At 33.0% G+C, this 12,682-nt stretch overlaps 2 protein-coding genes across 5 annotated transcripts in view; both read left to right on the forward strand.

The window, feature by feature from the left end:
- Positions 1-1,040: 1,040 nt before the first annotated feature.
- fgl1 (fibrinogen-like 1) lies at positions 1,041-5,543 on the forward strand. The gene is made up of 7 exons (XM_087281631.1): positions 1,041-1,207; positions 1,908-2,082; positions 2,186-2,345; positions 2,466-2,563; positions 2,746-2,834; positions 3,454-3,641; positions 5,229-5,543. Exons 1-7 carry the CDS (start codon positions 1,154-1,156, stop codon positions 5,386-5,388), a joined length of 924 nt encoding a protein of 307 aa, XP_087137757.1. The 5' UTR covers positions 1,041-1,153; the 3' UTR covers positions 5,389-5,543.
- Positions 5,544-7,292: 1,749 nt separating this feature from the next.
- Positions 7,293-12,682, forward strand: part of mtus1a (microtubule associated tumor suppressor 1a) — a 71,821-nt gene continuing 66,431 nt past the window's right edge. For all 4 annotated transcript variants that reach the window (XR_015506841.1, XR_015506843.1, XM_087280601.1 and 1 more), the window contains exon 1: positions 7,293-7,363. The gene's annotated coding sequence lies outside the window, so the exon portion shown is untranslated. The remainder of the gene's footprint in view (positions 7,364-12,682) is intronic.

Consider the following 12,682-nt stretch of genomic DNA (forward strand, 5'->3'; position numbering starts at 1 on the left):
ACTTGTTCCAAATATGGATTTTCTTTCTTCCGTTGAAAATTAAAGAAAGAATTTTAAAGAAAATTGGAGATCTGTAACCACTGACATCCATAGTATTTGTTTTCCAAGTGTAAAACAGAAAAAAGGAAGTGCCTAAATGTAAGGTTGAGTAAATAGTGAGAATTTTAGTTTTCAACACATTGCATTTAAAGCAGTTGGTTGCATTTGCTTTTTAAAAAGTGAGTAAACCCATTGCTGTAAAATAGTAATAGAAGTAACTGAACTGTGCATAATTATAAAAAAAAAAATTGTAAGTGAACTTAACAGTTATAAATTGCAATGGATTTACTCACTTTTTATACAGTAAATTTTCACTTTTAAGGTAGTAAACTATTGCTTTTAAGGCAACTGGTTTTAGTAATCTCTTTTTACAGTTTTTCTGTGATTTAATACACAACTATTTTACTAAAGATATGTGACAATTTGAATTAAATTTAACAGCTTAATAAAGTGTCTGGCCAGAAAACAAAACATATTTACTGATTTTTTTTTTTCACCCTTTATTTATTATGTCTGACTCCAACCAGAGATCATTAGCTTTAAGGTTTTTTTATTGTTTGTAGTAAAACACTCGTTACTCTTTTTCGTTCTTTCTCTCTCTCTCGCTCAGAGATGAGCATGTCTCGCATGTTTTTCTCATTTTGTTTTTATGGGTGAATCAAATCAGGCATTCGACCTTGTAGAAAAAACATTCTTTATTCAGAATTAAATCACTTGGGTATTCTAATTCAGAATTCTATTACTTGGGTAAACAAATATATTCACTTTTCGTATTTACACAATCTGGGCTATTACTCCAAATTCTGACTTTTATTTTAAATTCTGAACTTATTTACATTTTTATTTAAACAAACTGTAGTAGCTGAAGTAAAAGAAAATTACATTTTAACTTTCACAAAGCAGTTTAGTCTTGTTACTTCAGATATTATTAGGAGCTGTTTGCAGTTATCCGCACATCTGTTTAGATCTGCAGTGACTCAGCTCTAAGCTCACATCCAACCACAGGAAACATTGTCTGGCTCCAGAACAGACCTCTGAAACATTTGTACAAGTTTGCAGTTGTTCTTTAGTGCATAAAATAACTTTTGTTGATGCGCTTGGATGGTTATAAACCATGTCTGTCTTGTTCATCATGTGGATGCTTTGCACTCTGGATTTGTCAGACTCTGTAAGTATACTTGCTTAAAATCCATTCTGATTTCTTTTGTCTTTACAGTAACACTTTAAGCTTGTATTGGTAGTTATGTAATGGTAGTTGTTGCATTAGCTTACATGAAAAAAACAATATACTATTAATTAAATACAGTATTTTTCATGTATTTATGATAGCAAATGAAATAGTTGTCTATTGTTAGTTCATGTTAACTCACAGTGCAATAACCAACGTTAAAGTGGCAGTTCTCGCCAAAATAGAAATTTACTCACCCTCAAGTGATTTGTAAGTTTATGTTTTCTGTTAAACAACAAAGATGATATTCTGAAGAAAGTGGAAAACCTGTAAACATTGACTTCAATTGTAGGAAAACAAATATGGAAGTCAATGGTTACAGGTTTCTAAACATTTTTCAAAATATATCATTGTTTATCAGAAGAAAGAAACTTCTTTAAAGGCTTTAAACAAGTAAAAAGCGAGTAAATTATGACATTTTTCTTATTTGGGTAAACTACTCCTTACCAAGCTTGAATTTGATTTAGTATATTAATGCATTTTAATAATGTTAAGCTATGATTAATAAATACTGTACAGTATATTGTTCACTTTTCCATGTTAACATATGAACATTAACTAATGAAACCTATTGTAAAGTGTGGCTGTTTTTAAATTGCATGGCAAATCAAAAAGTGTGTTATGTGTATGGTGTTTGTAGGCACCGGATGATTGTCAAGATGAGATCGAGCGTCTTCGGGTGGAGTTGAGGAGTTTGGAGCTTCGCCACACAAAGCAGCAGCAACTTATTCACCGATTAATGAACATCAACCAGATGGATGACCTTTCCCTGAAAGAGGGCTCGTTTTATGACACTGGAGACACGCAGTACATGGGTTATTATTTTGTTAAGATATGGTATATTCCTGAGTAAATGTGTTGCATTTGTCTAAATATAGCGAGAATAAATAGGCTACTAACCAAAAATCAATCTGCCAGATTGTGCGCAGATCTTTAAAAACGGCAGCACGAGCAGTGGGTTTTATATGATTAAACCGCTGCGAAGTCCAACTCGGGTCAGAGTGTTCTGTGATATGACGGAGGGCGGTGGATGGACGCTCTTCCAGAGGCGCTCTGATGGCAGTCTGTCGTTTGACAGGTGCTGACAAGGTTTTATTTATTTATTTATTTATTTATTTATTTATTTATTTATTTATTTGAGAAGAGGTGTGTAGCCTACTGTGTACTAATGAAATTTTGTATTCGATTCTCCCTTTAGAGATTGGAATGATTACAAAATAGGATTTGGTGACATGAAGTCTGCTAATGGAGAGTTCTGGTTGGGGAATGATAATCTGCATTATCTAACATCTCAAGGTGAGTGTGTTGACATAAAAAGCACATTAAAAACCACACACCTCAACTATATTAATATTATATTACAATATATTATAATATTTATGCATGAGAAGTATTATTTTCTATTTTCTTTTTATATAATTTTAGATTGCTAATATATATTGTATTGTTATTGCAGTAAAACACATTTTCTTATACAGGTGATTACACCTTAAGAATAAATCTGGAGGATTTTGAGGGAACCCACCGTTTTGCAGTGTACAGGAATTTCAAAGTGGATAATGAAGAGGTTTTTAATCTTATTAATTCCTTGTCTGTAAAATAATCCTGGCAAAGTATATCTTGTGTTGTTTGCTTTTGTTGCTTTTTCGTAATTTACTGTGATAAATGCATAAATTTAATACATAATTGCGGCATTAAAATGTTGTATAAAATTGTTCTATGTTCATTAAGGTTTAACACCCCCCACCCCCCACCCCCCCAATCCCAAAAAAGGACATTTATTCTGTCACCATTTACACACACTTACCCTATTCCAAACCTGTTTGAGTTTTTTTGTTTGCTGAACACAAAAGAAGATATTTTGAAAAATGTTGAAAACTGGTAACGATTGACTTTCATAGTATTGTCAATGGTTACCGGTTTGCAACATTTTTTTCAGAATATCTTTTTTTGTGTGTGTTCAACAAAAGTAAGCAACTTACAAAGGTTTGGAACCACTTGATGGTGACTAAATTGTTGTTTTGGGGTTAACTATGCCTTTATATATATATATATATATATATATATATATATATATATATATATATATATATATATATATATATATATATATATATATAAACTAATATATAATTTGTTTACTATTTACTTGGTTAATGTTTTGACTGTCCCATTTGTCTCCATAGAAGCATTACCAGCTCCAGTTTGGTATGTACTCTGGTACTGCTGGAGATGCTCTGTCTGGCAGTTTTCATCCAGAGGTGCAGTGGTGGGCCAGTCATCAGGGCATGAAGTTTAGCACACGAGATCGAGATCATGATCGCTATGACCGCAACTGTGCTCAGGAGGACAAGGGAGGCTGGTGGTTCAACAGGTTTACACACTCAAAACAATGACTATATATATATATATATATATATATATATATATATATATATATATATATATATATATATATATATAAATAAACTGTACTTCATTTTTCTTTGCCAAGATTTTTGCACTTAAATATGATGTATGGTCAATTTGCTTAACCAAGTTGTTTAAAATCATTATTATTTAAGAGTAATTTTAAATCAGAAGTTTAAAATTTTGTTTAAAATTTTTACTCAAAGTAGTCACGTTTCTAAAGCTTTACCTAAAATAATTAAACAATCCAGTGGATAGTTGTTCAAATCTATTTGATAACATACTTGCACATCACAAGGTAGCACAAACACACCAATTACCAACTGAATACAGAAACCACAGTATTTTGAAAAATAGAAAAATAACCCCAGATTTAAGGAAAGCTATATATATTCAGCTATAAAACAGTGAAAAAGGTTAAATTCCCATGAAGGGAACGCTAATATCAGAAAGTTGTGATGTTTCACCTCTTTTTCTTTTTGATTTCCTCAAAACTAACTTTATATTTACTAAACAATTCCAAGTCAAATATAAGTTCAATGTTTAATCTCTACAGGCTTAAATTCAGTATTAATAAAAGATTTGCCTTTTTTTTTTTTTTTTTTAATTTGAACAAAGTGTTCCTTGTAGGATTGTTGTGTCTTTCCACTGTGTGTGTGATTTAGTTTTGGTGCATTATTTTAAAAAGGGTATCATTTATTTTTGATTTACTGTATAACATATAACCTCAACGGCCACTTTATTAGGTACATCTTACAAGCACTGGGTTGGACTCCCTTTAGCCTTCGAAACTGCCTTGATGATCCTTCGTGGCATAGATTTAACAAGGTACTGAAAATATTCCTCAGAGATTTTGTCCTTGTTGACATGATAGCATCATGCAATTGCTGCAGATTTGTCGGCTGCACATCCATGATTGGAATTTCCAATTTCAGCACATCCCAAAGGTGCTCTATTGGATTGAGATCTAGTGACTGTGGAGGCCATTTGAGTACAGTGAACTCATTGTCATGTTCAAAAAGCCAGTCTGAGATGTTTTCTTCTTTATGATATTTCGCATTATCCTGCTATAAGTATCCATCAGATGTGTACACTGTGGTCATAACGGGATGGACATGATCTGCAACAATACTCAGGTAGGCTGAGGCTGTGGTGTTTACACTGCTCAGTTGGTACCAATGGGCCCAAAGTGGGCCAAGAAAATATCCCCCACACCATTAGAGATGGTTGTGATTGAAAATGCCAGTAGATCAGCAGTTTCTAAAATATTTAGAGCAGTCCTTCTGGCACCAACAAGCATGCCACGTTCAAAGTCACTTAAATCACCTTTCCTCCCCATTCTAATGCTCAGTTTTAACTGCAGTAGATCGTCTTGACCGTGTCTACATGCTTAAATGCATTACGTTGCTGCCTTGTCATTGGCTGATTAGAAATTTGCTTTAACGAGCAGTTGGACAGGTGCACCTATTAAAGTGGCCAGTGAGTGTATCTTAGCAGAGTAACCTACATTTGACGTGCTTTCAAGTGTTTCGTTTCACCTCTTTTCCTCTAGATGTCACTCTGCCAACCTGAATGGATTCTACCACCGGGGAGCCTACAGTGCATCCACTGATGATGGCATCGTGTGGTACCCGTGGCATGGCTGGTGGTATTCCCTTAAATCTGTGCAGATGAAGATCAGACCCGCTAATTTTGAGCCTAATGAGGTTTAATTCATGACTCTGAGGATATTTGAACCACAAAGGAACTAATTAATTTGTGTATTAGGGCAATTAATGTTATATGTCAGCTTTGTAGTCTATTGTCTTGTGTAGTTTAAAAGCTAGTTTTACTCCTGCATAAAGAACAATAAAGCTTTCAACACATCTTTGCTGTGTCCTTGTGATTTTTTTTCTTTTCGTCATTGTATCTTTAACTTGATGTTTTCTCATTTGGAAATATAGATTAATGAAGAATACATGAACAAAAGTCAGTTTTTCAGGTTTAATTGTATTGTTTATAAGTTTTGATTTTTACTTCTATTTTTAGATTATATTATGTGTAATTGTATTTATTGTCAAAAATAAAAATAAAAAAACATTAATTTAGTGTCTGAGAGTAACAGTTTCAATTCTCTGTATGTCCTGTACACATTGACAATAAAGCTGACTTTAACTTTGATAAATCCAATTAAAATGACAAAATAAAACAAAATAATTTTAGATGTTTTCTTGGTGATTGTTTTTTATAGAAACATCTATCATGGTAAATAGCTAATAATCACCATTCAGTAGTGAATATAAAGGCTAATTCCACATAAACCTAAACATAATCATAGAATATTTAAGAAACGGACTCAGACCTGTTTTAATGTACTACATAAATAATATAACTTATTCCATTAATTTTTATAGGCCTATAACTTATATAATTGTAATTGTAGATTTTTCCACAGGGGCATTATGGTGGCACAGTGGTTAGCATGATCACCTCACAGCAAGATGGTCGCTGGTTCAAGCCCTGGCTCTTCAGTTGGCATTTCTGTGTGGAGTATGCATGTTCTCCCTGTGTTCACATTAGTTTTCTCTGGGTGCTCCAGTTTCACCCACAGTGTAAAGACATGAGCTATACCTGTAGGTGAATTGATTAAGCTAAATTGGCTGTAGTGTATGTGCTGAATAACTCGGTGGTTCATACTGCTGTGGTAGCCCCTGATTAATAAAGGGGCTAAATCGAGAAAAAAAAAGAATCAATGAATTATTTTTTTTTCACAAAGGGACCATAATTAAGCTGAAACCAAAAAAAAGTATAATAATTGTCATTTAATATAACATTATGAAGCATTTACAGGTCCGAAGTGCATTTTTACAGGTCAAAACACCACATTGCAAATGTTATTTAGAGCATCTTATTTAAATTTTATTTTCAATTGTTTACTGAACAATTTCATTTTTAAAAGAAATAAATGTGTCTGTTCTTCAGTTTTGAGTGCCTAAAGCAACAATTGAAAAAGTATTTTATTATGACATCTCATCAAAGACAAACATACATAAATAACACGCCTAGTTTATGTTGAAACAGAATTAAAGCATTTATGAGAAAATGGCTTAATTCATAAGGTCTCAAAAATGTACAATAAATATCTTTTGTGTCAGTTTTATGTACTTTTAACTATTTAAAAAATAAATACGTATTTTTAAGAAAGTGATTATTCATTCATTAATTTTCTTGTCGGCTTAGTCCCTTTATTAATCCGGGGTCGCCACAGCGGAATGAACCGCCAACTTATCCAGCAAGTTTTTACGCAGCGAATGCCCTTCCAGCCGCAACCCATCTCTGGGAATGTGATTATTATTATTATTATTAATATTATTATTATTATTATTATTATATTTTAAATGCTTTTTGAATAAACAGAAAACAGTTTATCCCAATTTGCTTACATCTATAAGCCTTGTATGAGTGAACCCGAAACCTTATAACCTACTAATAGTGTACTAGTGTTACTATTTTTACTACACGCTAGTACTAGTGTGCTAGTATGCGGCTCCGACTTCAGCAACACTGAACAGTAGCGGCTCTTGTCTCTCAGTCCCGCAGTGACGTAATTTAAGGAGTGCGCGCGCTCACCTGAGGTCTCACCTGTCCCGTGCACGCGCTGCTGTTAACGGTAGACAAATCTGTGACTGCCAGTTTACAACGTGTGGGGTGAGTACTCTATCAGACATCAGTGTAAATATTTAACTTTCCTACAAACTCTACTTGTACTTTACTCCTCATCCTTGGTTTGAGACTTGTTTTTGTGGTTATTCGTGTCGCATGAGTTGCTTTCCATTGCGTTTGTTTATGTTTAACGCGTAGGCTATTGCAAGTTCATACGCTCTGCACTGTATGTATACATTTATTAGAAGGGGGTACACGTTCTTTAGCTTTACAACTTTGTTTACTTGACGTGTTATTTATAGACGGAGCTGCCAGAGGACACAAACAGGCCTCTGAAGTTTCTCTGTCAGGTGCACAAGACAATTTAAAGGCAGAGATCAGGAAATAGATTGTGGCTCACAGAGAGAAATTTGAGCTCAGCAGGAATAGGTTGCAAGATTTAAAGACATTCAACCAGTTTCTCCCATAGCCATAGTCTATTTTCCCCCTACTTCTGTAGTTTGTGTTTTGCTTTCGCTTGAACACTCTTAATTGTTTAAGATGCTACATTATATAAGGGAATTGCGAGGAATAAACCTGTATTTTATGAATGCATGTTTAGACTGAGGTAAAGTTGGTTTTATATTCATACAGTTATTATATATATATATATATATATATATATATATATATATATATATATATATATATTTCATATATTCCTATCGCATTGAAGTATGACTTCAAAACATCATTAGCACTATTTAATTGACTGTGAACCATGTACTTTGATAGTCATTGGCTGCTAACATGATTTCCATATTTAGAATTAGCAAATAATATTTTCTGAAATTATATTAAGTAGAATGTGCAAATATAATCAAATTTACCCCTATCATGTTGATTCCATGTTGGTTTGATGTGGCTTTAATGTGGAATTTGTGCTGATTTGGTCAGATATGGTGTTCAGAAAGAGTGAAAAGCTCAAAGGGCAGAAGCTTTGAATTCCACTGCAGGTTACACTACACTACAGTGCAGGTGTCTTTTAGGACTTCATACTGTGGGTGGGCTTTGCTTAGAAATGTAATGCGTTTGTAGTATATTGGTGCATCTGGAAAAGTTTTTATGAATTAAAATGTATTGGCTTGTTTAGCATGTTCATTAATTGAATGAGAATCTTTGTATTAATGAAATGGAAAATAATGCATGTTAATGAAGCATAAACGCATAATACACATAATGTACTGGTGGCCATAATGGTATATCATGATGTATGATAAATGCTTATTTTTAGGGTTTTTTTTTCTTTTTTTGTGGTTGTTTGTTAGTTGCCAGTATTCCCTTTCAGATCCAAGCTGTGTTTATTTTAAGTAAAATACGGTAAAAAAACATAACTTTTTGTGTAACTTTATTTTAGATTGTGATTTTTTGTTGTTGTTGTTGTTGTTGTGATATCAAAGCAGTAACATTTCTTCTAGGGCTGCACATTATATTGTTTCAACATCAATATTGCAGTGTGTGTGTCCGCAATAGTCACATTGCTGAATATGCAGTGTCAAGCTGGGATTATAGTTGATCAACAATTGAGTATACATGAGATTTGTGGAGTCATTGCAAAGTATAACCATAATAGAGTCAAATTTTATCATTTATCACGTCTTTTAAAAGCATTTCAAGAAAGTGTAAAGCATTCGGGCACAATGACGTAAAACATTTGTAACTTTATTGAAGAGAAATTTAGTAAGACTTTGTTTCGATGATCCCTATTGCACATTTTGTTGACAAAGTTGCATTGCAAATACATGACAATTAATTCTCATTTGAGTATATAGAAGACTGTCTGCTTAATATCTGGTGATACTGCTCCTTCAACATTTATCTGAGTATAGGAAACTTTGCAAATATATGTCAACTTACACACTCTAACCCCAATTTAACAGTCTACTTATAATCTAATGAGAATTAGTTGGCATGTAGATACAATGTAACCTTAAATTTAACAAAATGTGTTAAAGGGACCATAGAAATAAAGTGATATCAGAAATTTTACTGATTTATTAATGCAATAAAGACTCTGCAGTGTTACAGTATTTTACATTACTAAATTTCTGTTTCTCAATGCTGTTTAGAATCTCTGGCAAACCATAAAGAACTGTTTATTTTACTTTTTGTTCTTTGCTCTTATAATTATTCTAACATTTTTTATACATGATTCACACCCTTACAAAATCAACCCTATCAATCTAAGTTCATCTTCTTTTTTTCACAAAAAGATACGGTGGCCGGGAAGTGCAAAACAACATTACAAAGTTTGAAACACTTTCACAAAGCTCAAGACAAATTTACATTTTGAAAAACATGTTTAATTATCATCAGACACAATTACATAGGAAAAACAATTTTACCAAGGACGAAACAAATTTACATTTTAGAAAACAAATTAACAAGACGCAAAACACTTTTACAAATCCCGAAACAAATTTACAATTACAGATTGAATTACAGATTACAGATTATTATTTTTAATTATTTTTACATATACAGTAGCAAAATGCATCGCAACTATACAAAATGTCGCAATGTCAGATTTTTTCCAATATCGAGCAGCCCTATTTCCTACAATCTTCAGTATCACATGATCTTCAATTTGTTACTCAAAACATATTTTTATTATCAGTGGTGAGTGCTGTTTTTCTCCTTTTTTAAATCAAGAATTATTTGATGTAGTTCTTAATAGTACCATTCATTTGAATGTCCCTTTTGGTCAATGTAATTTTCTTTCTGCGGTATTAATACTATTATATAAATTATTTACCAATGACTCATGCTCTTTTCTGTATATTTCTTAATTATTGAAATGGCTTTTCTGTCTTTGCATATATATTTTTGTATAGTTCATTAATTTGTGAGTGGATTGCAGTTAATTGGTTGGATACTAAATCAAGATGGGATGATTCAGCAAAAGGGCTCATAGAGAGTTCTCTATCTTTATTTACTTCGTGATCTGGCGTCCAACATTTATTGGTGTCCATTGTAAAACAAGATTATGGATTGGACGCCCACTCTGGCTGAAAGCCTTTAAAGACGGATTAGTCAGAAATAGTACTGTTCCCCTTGACAGGATATAATACCCCTCATGACTGCATTACATAACATAAGGAAGTTAAGATATTGCCAAGTATTTGTTAAATAAAATAATAATTTTTTTAATTTTAATTCTTATTTTTCACTTTTTTGCACTTTTTAGATAAGTTGCACACTTTATTGGCTTGTTGATTGGTTTGGTTGATTGGTTTGTTTATTTACTTTATTGGTTTGTTTGTTGGTAAATGTACATGTTATTGGTAAACTTTTAGATACTAACCTTTAATGTACCAATAATGTTCCTTTTAGTTCCAAACATATACTTTCCATAAACCTTTTTATTGCACTTATAAAAGGGATAATTTGTGGGTAGCACGATCGCATCACAGCAAGAAAATCACTAGTTTGAGCGCCAGCTGGGTCAGTTGGCATTTTTGTGTGGAGTTTGCATGTTCTTCCCGTGTTCACATGGGTTTCCTCTGGCTGCTCCGGTTTCCCCCACAGTCCAAAGACATGCAGTACAGGGGCCTGTTTCAGTAAGGAGGTTCAACCAACTCTGAGTTTAAACTTGAACTCTGAGTTGATTTACCGAGAGATTAAAACCATGACTATAAAAAGACATTATCAGTGGAGCGCAGACATTACGAGTGACTATGGCAATATCTTATAAAATAGATCACCATTTCTTTCTCCAGCTGAACTTGATGTTCTCATGCAAAGTTATAGCAAATATGATCGTATATATTTGAAAAGAAGCAACCATCAGTGAAGAAGAGACAGTTAGCGTGGGAAAACAGCTGCTCAAGTTAATTTCACTTTTTAAGTATTTAAATATTTAAGTATAATAAAATAAGTAATGTAATGTGTGACTTTATATTTTTTTCTAAACTTTTATACACATTTATCAGTTTTAAATGATTTAACAGTGCACTTGTGTGTCTGCCTTTTTTATTGATCAAGTGATAGAGGTTAATATAACATTTAGAAGGTAAGCAGTACTAAAAATAATTTTTAGAAAGAATAATAATCCCAGAAGGTCAATTTAATTGAATTATTTATTAAAAAAGGACAAGCCATTCTCGTACAGTTCTTCTGTGTGTGACTAAAATGTAGGCAATAGCTATGTTTCCATCTAAATATATTACAGAAATGTATGTGCAAAACTGGAATATTGCATAAAAGATGCGAATAAAGCAGAGATTCCATTCAACGAGTCAAAGAGAAAAAAATCGTCACTTCCTGATTAAACTGGCACCAAATATCAACAGTAAAAACAGAATTTACTGTTGTAGAAAAAGCTGCGTCAATTATTTCTTTATTTAATAAATGTACTTGCGCCTCGATGTCAGAAGACAACGCTGAAACACAATGAACACGTGGGGGCGTCTGAAGCCATGAGACGCGGAGACTCTTGACACGCTCCAGACGCTCGGAGGTAATTAATAATATACACTAATACTGAAACAGTTAAGGCATTTTAGAATGACTAAAACAATATTTAAGACATGTTACAGTGTGCTCAACCTGCTGGTTTGTAGATTTACACACATTTTCATCATCATTTGATCATGACCTTTTTTTAATGTACATACTGTAATTTGTTCAGTAAAAGTGTTTCCATCGTAGTTTATGCATACATTTTCTATCAAATAAAAGTTTATCCTACTCAGTTATGCGCGTTTTTTATGCATATTTTAAAAAGTTATGTGCATCATGACGTTTCTATCAATCGTTTTTATGCATATCTCCAAAATGAGCCTTACAATAGGTGAGAAATACCACTTCGTCTTTAAAAAAGGGGAGGAGACCGACAGAAACTCAGAGTTTAGAGAACAAAACCTGCTTCTGACCAGGTTAGGTTCACAGAGTAAGTTACCACAGTAACTGACTCTGAGTTAAAGTTACCTCTCGTTCAGAAACAGGCTTGACTTACCCTGCTTTCTCGAGTTTAACAAACCTGCCATTTTGAAACGGAAAACCCAGAGTTTCTCTTATTTCAGGGTTAAAATACTCTGAGTTTTCACTTAACCTCTTTTCTGAAACAGGCCCCAGGTTAATTGGGCATTAGTATGTGTGTGTGAATGCAAGCGTGTATGGGTGTTTCCCAGTGCTGGGTTGGGGATGGAAGGACATCCGCTGCATAAAACATATGCTGGATAAGATGGCGGTTCATTCTGCTGTCGCGACCCCTGATTAATAAAGGGATTAAGCCGAAAAGAAATTAAATGATCAAATTATTATTATTATTATTATTATTATTATTATTATTATTATTATTATATATTTTAATAACATTAATTA

Source organism: Danio rerio, chromosome 14 (assembly GCF_052040795.2).
Source record: "Danio rerio strain M-AB ecotype USA chromosome 14, GRCz13ab, whole genome shotgun sequence".
Lineage (NCBI taxonomy): Eukaryota > Metazoa > Chordata > Actinopteri > Cypriniformes > Danionidae > Danio > Danio rerio.

Excerpts from the sequence above, each read along its gene's own strand:
- fgl1 (XM_087281631.1), top strand. The coding sequence starts at position 1,154 with ATGTCTGTCTTGTTCATCATGTGGATGCTTTGCACTCTGGATTTGTCA. Across the intron at positions 1,208-1,907 it reads CTCTGGATTTGTCAGACTCT|GCACCGGATGATTGTCAAGA; the intron begins GTAAGTATACTT and ends TGGTGTTTGTAG. Across the intron at positions 2,083-2,185 it reads TGGAGACACGCAGTACATGG|ATTGTGCGCAGATCTTTAAA; the intron begins GTTATTATTTTG and ends TCAATCTGCCAG.